The sequence below is a fragment of the Chanos chanos genome, chromosome 9, assembly GCF_902362185.1.
Source record: "Chanos chanos chromosome 9, fChaCha1.1, whole genome shotgun sequence".
NCBI classification, from domain to species: Eukaryota; Metazoa; Chordata; class Actinopteri; order Gonorynchiformes; family Chanidae; genus Chanos; species Chanos chanos.
The window spans coordinates 1,394,146-1,410,202 of record NC_044503.1 but is presented as its reverse complement, the minus strand read 5'-3'; the positions used below and the strand labels follow the sequence as shown (position 1 = coordinate 1,410,202).

General features: G+C 44.8%; 2 protein-coding genes and 1 pseudogene across 2 annotated transcripts in view; 2 read left to right on the top strand and 1 right to left on the bottom strand.

Moving 5' to 3' along the window:
* Window positions 1–2,203: 2,203 nt before the first annotated feature.
* On the bottom strand, window positions 2,204–15,489 carry LOC115820564 (lectin-like). The gene is made up of 7 exons (XM_030784185.1): window positions 15,409–15,489; window positions 11,992–12,035; window positions 8,281–8,402; window positions 3,895–4,040; window positions 3,536–3,676; window positions 3,320–3,438; window positions 2,204–2,270 (listed from the first exon to the last, which is right to left on the bottom strand). Exons 1-7 carry the CDS (start codon window positions 15,487–15,489, stop codon window positions 2,204–2,206), a joined length of 720 nt encoding a protein of 239 aa, XP_030640045.1.
* LOC115821903 (uncharacterized) lies at window positions 6,508–6,678 on the top strand (annotated as a pseudogene).
* gatad2ab (GATA zinc finger domain containing 2Ab) overlaps window positions 9,453–16,057 on the top strand; it is a 32,294-nt gene continuing 25,689 nt past the window's right edge. Inside the window, exon 1 of the mRNA XM_030784421.1 lies at window positions 9,453–9,538. The gene's annotated coding sequence lies outside the window, so the exon portion shown is untranslated. The remainder of the gene's footprint in view (window positions 9,539–16,057) is intronic.

The window sequence follows — 16,057 nt, the reverse complement described above, 5'->3', positions numbered from 1 at the left end:
GGGAATCCAATTTCAAAAGGCAGCAGTCTGTCCAGTCCTTCTCTCAGGATCTATAGGTTGGCTTGCCATCCAGTTAACTGGAATCTCTACTCTTCAGTGGACGCTCTCTCCTGCATTAGACCTGTCACCAAGCCCTCCCCTTACCAAAACCTGACCTAGAGACAGGTCATACATTCGCACAATTACATTCACACAGTCATCACCATGTATTAGTACAACCTATAATTTAAATCATAGTTAACTAGCTTTGTTGTACAAATATATTTTCAAAATCTCAAATTCAGTGTAACATTACGTCAAATACTCCATAACCAAAATGAACCTTGATTTAAGGTTTAGGATTACACCCGTCAAACTCTCTTTACATAAGGCACATAATAACGTTATATAGCTGTGAATCGTTGGAGCTTCATAAGAAACACAGAATGGACTAAAATGAGCTGTGCAGCAGAGTGCGCTTAAAAACGACAATCTACACAACCCATGGCTTAACAGCAGTAACATTTAGCGTTCATAAAACTAACTCAGTTCACAGACAAAAGAAATGTGGTTTGCTGACTACATTTTCCTCCACATATCAGACACACCAATATTGTTAGCATGCGTCTATGGCGTTTTACATTGCATGAATTAGCCTAACGGCTAGCGGACTTTTCCGCTCCTTGCTTCTCGACAGATCACATTTGTTTCTACCGACAGCTAACAGACTTCTTACTCACCGCTGAGCTGTTTGAGTCACTGCACCCCCAACAGATCAGCACAGTTAAACTCCGACCTCTTCATACACTTTCAGCCAAGGAGTCTGAAGCAGAGCCGTTAATATCAACAAACCGCGCGAGAGAAAATAGCGATCTGCTGTACACCTCAATAAAACTTCTAACGGTTGCTGGGAGTTTTTATGGGCCGCGCTGCACAAAAGTAGGCCACTTGATTGGCTCAATTTAGTGTCAATAATGGGAACAGTTTTAACTCTTATATGACATTGATATTGCCACTTCTGGTACTTTTTCTAACATGGGCTACATGCTTGTTAAACATTTATTACAATGAGATGGTTTATTGAGTCCGTCCAATTTTTGAAGATTATTGAAATGTCAACTGTTGGGCGAATATTACTAAGCACAAATACGTAAAACCGGTTACATGAACAGGAGTAACTGAGTATCATATGAAAGAGCAAGAAATGTAATTAAAGATCAGATAGGCGTTTGCCTGGTGTGTATTTACTGTATATGAGATGGTCAAAATTGGGTTTGTCATTAAAAAAAGACGTATCTGAAGACAATGAAACCTCTGGTCATTTGAAAAGACTGTATGAAATAGACTTAATTCATTTGGCTTTATTTCTGTCACATTGTGTAAGAAAGCCCGCATACATGTGCAGGTCAGTTGTTCTTTTACTTCAAGGACTTACAAATTACAGGTTCAGGGATTCCAGCCAGTAGAGAGCTCAGTATAACACAGGGTACACACCAAACAAAGAGACAAGGACAATCAAGGAGTATTTATACAAAGCTAAATGAGGCAAAACTATCTCAAAACAGGTGAAGCCAATAAGTGAACTAATAAGACTGCCCCCCCCCCCCAAAAAAAACAAAACAAGGAAGTAAATAGACTTATACTAACACTGACCAGTAGAGGGGGGAAAGGAGATAAACAGAGGGACAGGGTATGACAGTTTCAGCCTGATGTGAATGCTAAACCTCTGAGAACTAGTTTAGTGTGTGTGAGGTGACGCATGTTTCCTTCACACTACTGTCTCCCTCCCTCTCCTCTCTTCAGTTTAGCATCTAAACTGGTCTATGGCCCCCAGCTATGAAGCTGTTACTGGACTATTAGCTGTTTTCCACTTTGTTCAGCAAAGTTTGCAGTAAGCATCATTTCTTAATGTTAATACAATGTTTATTTCAAAAAAGGGATAGTCATAGTTGAACACATTTAGCGTGTAATAACGTGGTACCAACAGTTCAGAACACATACATGTTTATACACACGTGTGCACACGTGTGTCTACATTCCATGCGACCCTCCATGGCATGACTGATGTTTACAAAGTCGAAATCTGATTGTGAAAGCTTCACTGTTTCAAGTTTATTTCATGTTTTGCTCATTAATTTACATTTGCTTTAAATATGATTGCATAAATTGAAGATAGTTGAGCGATAAAAAGTTAAAGGAAACAACTAGGGTTTGTGATCAGCCCTCACACAGGTTTAAAGGAACAAACGAAACTCCTCCGCAAAAAACAATAGTGTTCATACCACATCCCAGGCCCTGAGAGAGAGAAAGAGAGAGAGAGAAAGAGAGAGAGAGAGAGAGAGAGAGAGAGATGCATACAAGGTGACTAGTCTTGGAAAAACAGAAGAAAAGATATTTTAAACCATTTGTTTCTATCCCCCCCCCCCCCCCCCCCCCATTTGTTTCTTATTGTCTCTACGGCTGTTTGCAAAGCAGTCTTTAGTTTGGAGCAGAATCAACAGAATTTCACATAAGTCTGAGGAAAGTAGAAACTAGTTTGAACTGGTTTGAAACAAGTGATTGTGTTATATAAATAAATAAACGTTCAACAAAACAAGAACAACAACATGAAGAGAAAACATGAAAATGAGGAAACAGAGAAACAGCTCTTGAAATTAGCTTTACTGTGTGTGTGTGTGTGTGTGTGTGTGTGTGTGTGTGTGTGTGTGTGTGTGAGTGTGTGTGTGTGTGTGTGTGTGTGTGCACCATCCCTTTGAGTGACATTTTCGCTGTCTTTCCATGTGGTTAGGCCTACTTTGCATTTTTGGTGAAAAGTTGAGGTTGTTTTGTCATTTTGTCAGCAAACAAGCTTCCTCTCTCCTCTCTCCCAAGTTCATCTCTCTCTGTCTTTTTCCTGCTATAGTTATGTAGTGTTGTGTTTCTGTTCTGTTTCACTGCAGTGACCAGTGAAGGTTCATAAACAGCTTAATCTGCCTGCTTGACTTCAGGAGGGTATTCCAGAATGTGGGCTTAGTGAAAACTCAGGGTTAGTTAACTCAGAGTGAGCAGTAAACCTCCTAATAGAAGAGCTCTATAACTTTGTTTTACTAGAAGAATGAAGCCATAGGGCTCTTCTATTAGGAGGTTTACTACTTACTCTGAGATAACTAATTCTGAGTTTTTACTAAACCTGCTTTCTGGAACAGCCCCCAGGAGTGATGTCAGAGTAATATCTAATCCTCTTCCAGCCCTTTTTTCCTCTGTCGGTTCCCTTCCCGAATCTCTCTGTCTTTCTTGAGTACTGTGTCTACCCTCATAAACACATCAGCAAGCCTCCCCACCCCACCCAGACCCCGCCCCCATCTTACTGGCGTTCATCTCCAGGCAGTCCACATATCCTTTGTGTCGGTAGGTGGGCTCTCCTGGGGCCCAGGCTGAATAATCCCACGTAGACCCATCTGTCCAGATAAACTTCCCAGACTGAAAGAGAGAGTAAGTCATACGTTCAGTTACGAACCCGTAACAACACCACTCTCATTCACCCTTCCTTGGACCACTCCTGTTTGCTCTCTCTTACCATGAAAAGCTCGAAACCGCCCAACCAGATGCGAGGGGGACGGTTGTTGTGCTTTGGAAGGATATAGAGGACATCCCTGTTGGCCTGATAGTTGTGCAATGACACAAGGTGACCACCAGGGGTTACCGACCTGCAGTAATGCTGGGAAAAGACAGAGAGTTGCCTGCTACACTGTGGAGTGTGCTGGGGGAATATCACGACATGATATTTATCTTCAACAGAAACATATCATCTACATCTTTCTGAACTAAAATCATCAAATAAAGTTCCATCTTAGAATTATGATGGAAGAGAATGAAAACTGACTGGGCAAAGACATGAAATAAAACACGGTTGTGCTATGCTAATCTCTCTCTTACCTCAGCATTGCTGAAGTTCATCAAGTAGCTAAAATACTTGACACAATGGGAGCCAACCCTGTACCAGCTCTCATAGCCTGTCACTTCACAGGCTTTGGGCGCTTGTCCAGAAAAACGCGCCACATGATCAGGGTGACCAGCGGCATCTTTTGAAGGACAGAAACGACACAGTTTATTTACAATAACAATATTCAAGGGCACAGAACCATCTCAGTTCACAAGCCCAATGTGTGAAGACCAAAGTGCAAAGAGATATAATAAAGCTATATTAAGTGACGCTGTGTGCTGCATGTCAATAATGATATAATGTTGTAATAGTACCTCTCTTAAAGGACCAAGACACACTGCTCCCTATCAGCAGACAGGTCATTAACAGGCTGGTAAAGTTCATTCTCCCTCTTCTCTGATGATTCTTCTGGCACAGCAGGGCAGAGTCGCGGGTCACATATCACAGCAGTTCATAAACCTTTAGCTTTATGTATTTTTTTTTAGCTTTATGTCTTTCTATATTCTTATGCACTGTTTAACATTAGATTAAAATGATGCCCACTTTTAACCTATGCATTTTTTTCCATTCTTTTTTTTAATTCAGGTAAAAAATGCTTAAAAATTTAGAATACATGTTGGAAAACACAGACTCATCAGTTATTCGCACATAGCCAAGTGCAAAAGGATGAATGAAATATTGGAATTTCATCTGAAAGAGAGATGTTAATCAGGCTTATGATGATCGACACAGAGAATCTCATGACAACAGGATATTTCACACTGGTTTGAAACAAGCTCCATATCTTATCAGACAAACTGATAATCCTCTGTCCTGTGTTCATTCTTCTCCCTGCAGTATAATTCAAGCATTTGTCAGTGCTGATCTTGAGTGGTGTAAACTCACCTGATGCTACAGGAGGTGCACGCTGTTCTCCTCTGAACCTCGTCGCTCTCTCTCGAACTATATCAATGTTTTTCTCGCCTCCTCCCTCTTCACACCCCGTTGTGTCCTCCAATATGTCTGGCAATTTTAAAGCGAGAGGAAGAGCCTGCCAACTGTGTTAAAGTCATGTTAGCAAAAGGAAACTACTCTCCCAGTCCAGTTGACAAAAAAACCCCAACAATGCTACACTTTAAACAGTCACACTTTTCTCACAAACCACAGGGCTGAACCCTTCACACTGGTGAGAGCAAAAAAACCCTCATGTTGTTTTTAAGCAGGACAGAAAGTCCACAGTAGCCTCTGAACTTTGACACATGTTTGTTCAGAATGCCAGAATGAATTTGCTTTAAAACACACACACACACTTTTTTAGATGAAAAAGCAATAATACATATAATACAGCAAAAGCCACACTGATTCTGTCAAAACTCCTTTTGGTGTCTGATCCGTGTCTGTCCAAGAGAGGGCTCTTCACAGGCATCCATCCGCTGTAATGAGAACATGTGGTCTGTCATTTTTGACTGTCATGGATGGGAAAGTGAAAATGATGGTAGAGGAAACTTCTAGCAGTGTGTTTTGAGGCGACGGGGTCAGTTAGTGTTATTAAGGCTGATTTATACTTCTGCGTAGGCTCTATGTGGAGCCTACGCCACTGTGAGCATTTATACCTCTGTGTAGTGTATCTGCGTTGCTCTGTAATTACATCACCAAAACACTAGTTTGCGGTGGGATGTCTGTGCCACTGTGTTGATTTCTTCCTGCATTACAAACAATGGAGTAATGTTAAATAAAAAGTCAGAATTCAGTCCTTGCACAGCAATATCTGTAAAACAAGTTTTGCGTTCAAAAGGAGGACTAGTTTCTAAACTTTGCCGGACAAACAAATGGAGCTTTCAAAATAAGGAGTGTTCAGTTCGCCATTTTGCCGAAAATTTTCAATGGCGACTGAAACTGAGTTGGAGTTGGAGCTAATAAATGTTAAACAACAGTTACTTTCACTGAAATGACTACAACACGGAAAAGAGAGAAGTCATCGGAGGAGATGGAGTGTACAACCATTGAACTGATTGGCAGAAGGAGGGTGATGCTACCAAGCGGACCAATCACAGTTGTTGTGGTCTGCTTCAACGCGTGGCACAGCGACGCGTAGTTACATTTTTGGGGAGGTGCACATGTCAAAAGTGTTAAAAGATCTGAGTATGTGATTGGATGCAGGTGTTGGCTGGACTGAGGGGACTGGCCACCACAAAATGTGTCAATGGTACTCGGTGTAGAGCCAGTGCAGTATCATGTTCATCTGGGCTCCTCTGGGCTCTGAAGACTGGGATGATTTGAACCTTCACATTCCAGATTGTCTGCAGTTCCAGTTGCAGATCCTGGTATTCGCTGATTTTTTTTCCTGCTCGTATGGAATTGATAGGAATGTCTCAACCTCTGGCACTGGTTCAGGTTTTAGGAGCAATGGCTTCCAATGCACTGGGATCCAGTAGTGCTCACAGATGGTCCTGTGCACCAGTGCTGGGATGTTGTTGTGCCTCTTCAAGTGCTCAATGTTGGCGATCTTCTGGCATTCAGTCACCCGGTGGGTAACAGTCTCACCCTGTTACCTGCACGGTCTACACTAACGAGCGTCACTAATTTTCACTCTATGGCACTCGGTGTTCCTTGCCTGGTCTTCTACTGCCGCTTCTCGACCTTTTGGCTAAGATCAAGTGTAGTATCTGATCTTATCAGTTTAATATCTGATACGTCCCCTACCCGGGGACCATATATTAAATTGATTTTTGGAACAGGGAGATGGAATAGGGGGGCGGCACGGTGGCGCAGTGGATAGCGCTGTCGCCTCACAGCAAGAAGGTCTCGGGTTCGATTCCCGGCCGGGCAGCCAGAGTCCTTTCTGGTCTCGGGTTCGATTCCCGGCCGGGCGGCCAGAGTCCTTTCTGTGTGGAGTTTGCATGTTCTCCCTGTGTCTGCGTGGGTTTCCTCCGGGAGCTCCGGTTTCCTCCCACAGTCCAAAGACATGCAGGTTAGGTGAATTGGAGACACTAAATTGTCCCTAGGTATGATTGTGTGTGTGAGTGTGATTGTCTGTGTGTCTGCCCTGCGATGGACTGGCGACCTGTCCAGGGTGTTTCCCCGCCTTTCGCCCTGTGACCGCTGGGATAGGCTCCAGCAACCCCCGCGACCCTAGTTAGGATAAGCGGCTTAGATAGTGAGTGAGTGAGTGAGTGAGATGGAATAGGGGCTTGCTCCGTCCACTCCACGCATCGACCTGGTGTTGCAGTACCTCCAGAAACGGTGCACTCCCCACTCAGGAAAAATTATGGGCAGCTGTGGTCTAAAGGTTAGAGAACCGGGCTTGTGACCGGAGGGTTGCCGGTTCGATTCCCAGGCCCGACACCCACGGCTGTGTGCCCTTGAGCAAGGCACGTAACCCTAATGCTCCCCGGGCACAGAGGAATGCTGCCCACTGCTCCTGTGTCTGTTGTGTGTTCACTACTGGTGTGTTGGATGGGTTAAATGCAGAGACAAATTTGCTGTTCACAGTGTGTGTGTGCAATCACGGAGACTTAACTTAACTGATGCACTCAGCACATGATGTACATTTTCCCTTAACCCTTATGTGGAAATGAACATATCTAACAATCTCTCTCTCTGTCGAGCTACACGTGCTACTCCTGAGATACCAGAGATCCTGACTCCTCCTGCCCTCTGGACCGATCCAGCCTGGTGTTCTCATCTTTGCCTGGTCTTCTACTGCAGTGATGAGAGTTTCTGTTGATGCCTCCAGGCCAGCTTCCCTCATCCATCTTTGTGTCTCGTCCACAGTGGTTTGTTCCACTGCCCGTGCAGGGTCTTGTCTCTACAGATCGTGATGGTGTCTTCCATCTGATCTCACCTCCAGGCCTTGGCTCCTTTGTTTCGTTTCTTGTACACTCATCCTAGACGGATTGCCTGGACGACTGTGTCCTTACCTTGCTTGGGTGACCATTCAGTCAGATTGAGTTCCTCTGCTCTGACGGCTGGTTTGATGTTTCAGAGGCCTCTTCTTCCTCGGTCCCAGGGGACATGGAGGCAGTGGATGTCTGTCTTGGGATGGAGGGCTCTGTGCATGGCCATCAGTTACCTTTGTCATTCGGTCCAGTCCCTGCCACTGACTCTTCCACTGCCTATCAGATGATTCCCTCCAGTGTGGCTTATTACTGGGGGGGGGGGGGGGGGGGGGGGGGGGGGGGGCATAGCTGTTAAGTGCTTGGATGTTGTTCTCTCCATTCAGCTTGGGCTTTTGACCTCAGAATTCATATCGGTCTATGTTTGCCAGCGCTTGTGACTGTCTTCTTTACCTTTTCTCACAGGATCTCCTGATGTTGCCACATTCTGAGCTCCCTGAAGCCATTCTTGACATCTGTATCTCTGATGTATCCTCCTTCCAGGTTCAGTACTTCCCTCAGTACTTGTGAAGTTGCCCCACTTGATGATGAGCCAAGTGGATTTGTCTGGTCTGAACTTCATCTTGATGTCATCTGAAAAGTCTTCACTGTCTAGTTCCTTCCAGACTTCAGTTTGAATCTTACACCTGATGTCTTGAGTAGTTGGCACAGGGGGTTTGGTGTCACACAGAACAGGAGAGCAGTATTATAATTAGTAGTAGTAGCAGAAGTAGTAGCAGAATTGCAGTATTGCATACATCTGATTATCCACCAAGTGCAATTTGATATTTGACCAGCAGGTGTCCCCAGCGTTGCATGATATAATCTGCTTTTCTCACAGCATTTTCTAAAAAAATAAGATATATTTTTAATGAAATGTTAGAAACTTTTTTCAGCCATATGTCACACAGTCCCCCCCCCCCCCTTTTTTTTCATATTCATTGGGGAAGTGTCTCTGTCTCTGTCCTATAAACACGTGTGGTGGAACACTTGTGTCTCCAGGTAAAACAGTTGTACCCAGTAATATTAGACTGGCAGTGGATATTTCAGTAGGATTCATGGCTATGATGCATAGACGTGTTTAACATTTACAGCCTGTACAATCCCAGCCATGAAACCTACTGACTAGTGTGATATTGCCTGTTTGTAATAACCAAATACTGTAATATCAGTAACACTAGTGAAATTTTATCACACTTTTTAAACAATGGTCTTTCTTTGTAACCACTACCTTGTACTTCTGTTTTATCTCTTTAGGTTCATGTCAGTGCTGAATACCGTGGCCTGTCATTTTGCTACGTCTTGATGAGAAGCATAGGAAACCTCTATTTAAGTATCAATATGTCATATGGCAGAGGGGAAAAACAGTTTATATCTTCGTGCCAAAATACATAGGTATATGCCATAGTTACAGAATACAGACTTGGCAGCGTTCACTTTTGTGTCGGCTTAGTCGTAAGCTTATTTGAAACCAGGAGATAAGCTGCTTCAAAGGAGCAAAGGTAATTGGACTGTGTGACTACGGGATGCTCCTGCTGCAACTAATGGATTTTTGACCCCACTGCCCCCAGAGAGACCCCTTTATGTGCCGTCCAGTGCGCATGCCCGGTGCTCGTGACGCCGCGTGTGTATGCGATCTGTTCATTATTTGGCCACCGGAGAAGCGACGGGCTCAGAGGGGATCCCCGGGATTTTTTTTTACACCGAATTACTGGGATTATAAACAGTAACTGAGCGCTTGGAGGTCCCAAAGGGAAAGTATCATAGCATCCCCTCCTTCTCTGTAAGTTTCTTTACATGGATAGTGGTAGTTGAAAATTTTTGTTATGGATTTAACGACCTCGAAGTTTTTCTCCTAGACTTAAGTTGGAGAGCTAGCTGTGCTAACGAGCTAGCAATAAGCTAACGATACCTATCGCTATCTATCTCTCTAATTAGCCATACACCTAGCTAACCTTAGCTAGCTAGCTGTCTCGCTAGCCAGATACGGGTTGCTTAGAACAAACCGTCATTAGTGAGTCGGGATGAGCTGTTTGATATATTACTTAAAACTTTGGTAGAATAAGAAATTTTCTTAAAGTCTCAGAATTCCGTAGTGTGTTTAGTTATTGGGGTAATTCGAGTATTTTATGCTGTTTGTTGTGGAAACTGTCCAGCTAGTAAGTTGCGTTTTCAGTGTCGGGATGTCTGTCTGTCCGTCGGTCTGTCTATAAGAGATACATTAGCTGGCTAGCGATCCTGGTGTCCGAGTGGAGTTCCTGGTAGCCAACTAGCTGGTCTAGTTTATTATTTTGACAAATATGTAAGTTTCAACTTTGTTCGGATTATGGAAAACATTCCTCGCTGTATTATGGGATGCCAATAATAGTGGGAGCATCGCACATTTTTAATCGAAGACAGATTCCCGGAATACCAACCAAGCCAGCTTGTTCTGAAACTTGATTGTTTTCAGTGCTCATCAAAGCTAAACAGCTAACTGAATGTTAGCCAGTCAGTTAGCCGGGGTAGCTGGTATCGCCAGCCAACATTTGCATGTGAGTTATTCCAGCCAGTGGTAATTTGTCATGCCACTCTGTTAGGTTGCTGACAAGCTAGATAAATATCTATCCGACTGATGATGGTACTTAATGGAAAAGTTGCCAAATATCGTTGTTAGTGCAGCCATCAAAATAACTTTAACACATGTAATTTAGGGGAAAAAACTTTGACTGCCTTTTAAATGTTTATATACATATACTTATTTATTTGGACGATAAGACACCGTGCCATTGTTGATGAGTTTTTCGCAGTGAGTCTTGAGGTTCGTTGTGCCGTAATGGTGGATTAATTGTGAGTAGTTGCCACAAGCCCCGAGCCGTTTTAACCCTGCTGGCAAGGACTTATTACTGGCATGACCCAGTGTCAGAATAAAAGTCCACCCACCGGCCGTAGCTCTCTGTTCACACAGCTTTTTTAACAACTCTGCGGTGAACCCAGGCGATGCGGCGCGTGACGCGACCGTTACGTTAATTATTTCTTGTTTGTTGTAAAAATCAGTCTCATTGTGTGATCACTGTAGTCACTATATCACACTATTAATCCTGTCAACACTATTATCCCAGCTTAATGCTTTTGTATGGTCCTCAGAGCTACACATTAGTAAAAACAAACGACACTGTCATCAGCCATGGAAATACGTACTTGCACAGATTCCCGTGCGTCTTTAACCCTGTGAACTATGGAAGGTTGCAGTGTAGTGAAATACTGGAGGATGGAGGAGACCACTGTTCACTCAGTTATTCCCACTGCACCATAGGTGCCCAGGAAACAGTGAGGTACACAGTGATGTGATGTAGAACCCTGTTGTCACTCTCCTCAGGGAACACATACACAGTAGCATTTCCTGGGATTCACAGCAGCAGTGTGCTGGGATTGGTTCCCATGAGCACACCTCTGCTCTACACAACACCGCCTAAGCCAGGAACTCCACCCTGGACCCCGCAGAGCAAACACTTTTTATTTTTTTTTAAACTCATGGTAGTCGTTTTCACAACCATACGGCCAAGCTTGTGTCAAAAAAGGCATTACCTGATGAGTGGTGGATGGATGATGGTGTGGATTGAGGTGTGTGGGTGTGATGCTGGCTCTGAAGAGCTGTGTAGTGTTGGGTGGGTGGAAACCATGTTTGAATTCGGATCTTGCTCCCTTAACGCTTTGCCCCGGCCGCCATCCACAAAGACACAGACTACACAGATCGTTACGTAAACCCTAAAATCTTTGGCAGGAGACAACGTTTCACTGGCCCCGTAAGGCATCTGTGTTGCAATGTGAAGACCAGCATTGTTCATCGTCTGTTAGAAATTGCTGAACATGTTTCTGTGTTTTCGAAAAGAGCTGGGTGTTTTTCTGGTGTTCATATTTGATCCAGATGGAAACCTGTTGTCTTTGAACTGATTTGAATGCATGTAAACATTGCTATTTTGTGCAATTTAATTAAAGATGACAGTGGTAATCTCTTTTGCTTATGTACTTAATGGTTTAAAACATGATGGTTGTCACTGCAGACAACACAGCAGTGACACTGAAGCGTTCATGTCATCTGGACTGGTTTGGTCATTTGGACTGGCTTTGGTCATTTGGACTGGCTTTGGTCATTTGGACTGGCTTTGCGGTATTCAGGTTAAAAGAGATGGGGCATGACCTGTGGATGACGGAGAGATCAGTGAACATAAAATGCACCTGTACTACAAAACGCACCTGTACTCCCACTCCTCATCTCTGTTCACGTCACACGGGTCGGCCTGTCGAGACCAGAGCAGCAGACATGGACAGAAGTTCCGTCTTTGTGTCTTCGGCGTGGAGATGTATACCTGCTCCTGGCAGTTCTCTCTTTAGGGATTCAGTGCAGGCGCCCAGTCCCTCTGGGTCAGATGTAGTGTGCATGTCTCTTTAGATGTCTCCAGTGTGTGGCCTGCCGGCCTTCAGAGGAGCTGTGAGAAAATCACAGTTTAAAATGATGTGCCTGACTCCACTGTTATGCCATACCTCAGACAGGAACCTAATGACAGCTCTGTAGGGTAGAGATACTGCAGTGACATCTCCTTATTGTGGCCCATGTTTACACTGTGTTTCCATGTGGAAAGAGATTTGGTAATATTGCATTTTTTTGTGCATTTGGCAAATTTGCAGAGGGAAACCCAATGAATGTTGAGGGTTTTGTAGTAAGGCCTCAGAAACTTTGTAAGACATCATTAAATAAAGTTCACAGCGTGAGGTGACGTGCCAGTGAGGAAGCATTGCTTTGTGTACTGTTTGTTCAGCATTTACTAGTGGAACTTGACTTTGGAGTTTCAGATTGAGTAGTCAGAGAGCTTCAGACGTGTGTTTGAACTCAGCGTTTCTTCAGACACGCACAGAAGGTTATGAGTTCTCTGGTAGAGACTGATGGCGTAGATGACTTCTTGGTTGGAAAAGCTGTTGGCCGGCTCCAGTAAGGAAGTGCTGAACTGGTCCCAGCGGAGAGTGACTGTGGGAGAGAAGCTGAGGCAACCAGAGGCTGGTCAGACGTCTCTGAAATGGAGAGATTGAGTGCTAAACAGGAAATGTGTGAGAGAGAGAGAGAGAGAGAGAGAGAGCCACGTGGCTAGGCCTGAAACCTCCCTGTCCCAGCCTGACTTCCTGCTCCGCTGCACTGGACCCAGGGCTGACTCTGTTCACTCAGACACAGTCAGTCTGTAGGGTGTCTGAAATTCCCCCATTTCACCATCCCTTTGGCAGTTTGTCAGGCACCAGCTCAGTGCTGGGAGTGATCAGAACGCTGCTGTTATGTTTCAGTACACTCACATCTCCACACACCACGCTTCCCTTTTTAACAATTAATACCTCATCATGCTGAAGGCTCAACAAGTCAGCAGCTCTTAAAAATCCACGCTGTGTTTACTGCAGCTTTATTCTATTGATGTCGTGTTGAGTACTTTGGAATGAGAACAGATGGTGGGTTAGTATGAGTTTGTTTATATGCATTAGAAGTCATATCAGTTATCACATTTAGACCTTGATTAAAGTTGGTTTGGGGTGAATTTAAATGGGTCTTGTCACAGAATGGGTTATTCTGTGAGCACTAGAGGTACCCCCCCCCCCCCCCCCCCCCCCCCACTCTCCCAGGAGTTGTAGAAGAATCCAACCCAGTGGCATGCTGTTCCAGATCGTCTCTAACAATGCTGTGTGTTTTCAGCTTTGCTGACACTGCAACTCTGGAACACTCAGTGCCGTAGCGACACGACTGTCAGATCAAGCCTTTCCCCCGGGAGCCATGGCAACTTGTTTGTGTGTGCGCGCGTGCGCGAGTGTAACTTGTGTGTAATGTACTGTTCACTCCTGATATCCAGAGACTGACTTGACTCACAGATATTGGGTCTGGCCAAACTCGTGTGTTTGGCTGTTTGCCCCTGTGTTTGTAAGTTGCTGATAACTGCTGTGTCAGTCATGGGTGAGTCTATGAGTTTGCTACTGTAATCAGAACCTTAGATGCAGCTGTAGACCATTATGCGGTTTTGTGGCTTGCCTGATCAATAGGAATGATTGTGTTTGGTGTTTTTTTTGGCGTATGCCTGTTAGTTGCTGTTAATCCATTTTACCCTGTTAATCCATTACGGTGGGTCTCGTAGAAACTGATTCCGCCTTTGCTCCTGTTTGACGTGACTCTATCCTACTATAATGTAGTTTTCAGTCTCTTGATAATTGGATATTCAGTCTCCTGGTTATGAGAGACTTTGTTATGCAGAAAACTGAGCGATTTCCACTTAGAGGCAGGGCAGGCCAGAAGCACGGTCAGAAACAGAAATAGCTGTTGGTGTTTTTAGTCTTCCACTAGGCTTCGGAACTGGGCTTTAATAGGTGGAACCACACAGTCTGCTGACCTGGATTCAGTCTGTTTTTCCCCCAGTAGAAAGAGGCATAGCTGGTCAGCTGTTTTCTAATTACTCTTTTAGTGCCATTGTTTCCCAGGATATGCGTCAATGGCCATCTCTTACTGCCGTTCATATTCAGTCAGAGATCTGCTTATTAGGCACGACGTTGACTGCGTCTCATAGAGAATCGTTCCCAGAAAAGGAAGTCATTTTTTTATTCCCTCCTTTCACATGAGTCCGTGATAGACCAGAGCAGGTGGGAACCCTTGGGCTGATGATTTGCTCCTCATCATTACGAGATGATGATTGTTCGTGCCGTTGGACGAGGCCGTCCAAAGCGTGTGCTGTCACTGCAACCGCTTCACCTGCGACCCCACACTTCCACTCAAAAAAAACCCCCCAAAACAAACCAGATAGCTCTGCCAATGAACGGGTGATCAGTGTATCCAGAGACAGTGTAGAAAATCACACGACCGCCTGCCTCTGTAATGGTTCCAGGCCAGGCTGTGGGTTGTGAACAGGAACGATTTAGGTCAGAAAATCTCTTGACTGTCTTGTCAGGACCTCAGCGGCTGTCCGGTTGACCGTTACCTGTCCTGTACCAGTCCTGTTGTTCCCCTAGATTGAGGACCGCTGTCCTCATTAGTGTGGACTCTGTGTCTGAGGCCGGTCAGTCCCTTGCCTCTGCTGTTCTTCCTCTTCCCCAGTTAGGCATGGCACTGAATGCATCTGGGCTACACAGCCACGTAGCCTCTGAAAACATGGCCCAGAGTTATGAAGATACAGCTCCGTTCCCCTATTAATTATTCACACGCTGTGATCCAGACGTGTTCCTTTGTCTAATGAGAGAGAACTTATGTTTGGTGTTGATGGAGCAGATCGTTCCGTCAAATTTAGTGATGTGTCTGGCATCAGTGTGTTTTTAATGGGAGGTTTTGACTGCTCTCATCTCTCTTTGATGACTTTCATTTCGTAGGGTCTTGCAGTTCAGTGTTTGTGTATGTATTCTCTCCAAGCCCGTTTGAGAACACTCTCTCTCTCTCTCTCCCTCTCTTTCTCTCTCACTCTGTGTGTGTGTGTGTGTGTGTGTGTGTGTTACGTGTGTGGGGGATGGGTGCAAGTGTGTGTGTGCAATGGGGGAGGAGTTTCCTTCTGACTATGCTCTTAGATTGTGTGTGTGTGTGTGTGTGTGTGTGTGTGTGAGAAAGAGAAAGAGAGAGAGAGAGAGAGAGCATTCTTTTGTGGCCACGTGAGGAGGCTGTACCTTCTCGTCGTGTGTGTTGTGCTGTTGCTGTGGGCCACGCCAGGTGGAGCTTGTGGCAGACGGAGGGTTAATGTCGTCCATTTTGTTAGGTAACACCCTTGTGGCCTCATGATCTGTCAGCCGTGTTAAAATGGCAGAAGTTTAACTCTTCGCGTGCTGGGCTGAGGCAGTCAGCAGGGGGCACCCTGAGTTTGAGCACTACACTGCCAGAAGATTAACAGCGTGAGAGAGAGAGGGAGATCATCTAATTGTGTTGTCCACTCTTTGTGTCTCAGGCTTGTGTTGGTTTGCCTCAGCATTGCGAGATTCCCCACTCTGAAAGGCCAAAGCAGCTGTCTGATTTTGTTTTACCCTGTGGTTTCTGATTGGACGTCTCCAAATTAACCACATAGAGCAGTGGCAGAAACGTACCACGGACTGTATTTGGCTCCACACATTAAGTATCAGATAAAAAAAAAAGAAAAAGAGGGGGAAAAAAGGGCAGCGTGATGGTTCAGTGGTTAGCACCGCTGCCTCACAGCAGGAGGCCCTGGGTTTGAATCTCAGCTGTCCCAGGTCCTTTCTGTGTGGAGTTTTACGTGTGCTCCCTGTGTTTGCCTGGGTTTCTGCCGGGTGCTCCAGTTTCCTCCCACCATCAAAGACATGCACA

Excerpts from the sequence above, each read along its gene's own strand:
- LOC115820564 (XM_030784185.1), bottom strand. The coding sequence starts at position 15,489 with ATGGACGACATTAACCCTCCGTCTGCCACAAGCTCCACCTGGCGTGGC. Across the intron at positions 4,041-8,280 it reads CAAGTGGGGCAACTTCACAA|ATGCCGCTGGTCACCCTGAT; the intron begins GTACTGAGGGAA and ends GTCCTTCAAAAG. Across the intron at positions 3,439-3,535 it reads GCGGTTTCGAGCTTTTCATG|TCTGGGAAGTTTATCTGGAC; the intron begins GTAAGAGAGAGC and ends TCTCTCTTTCAG.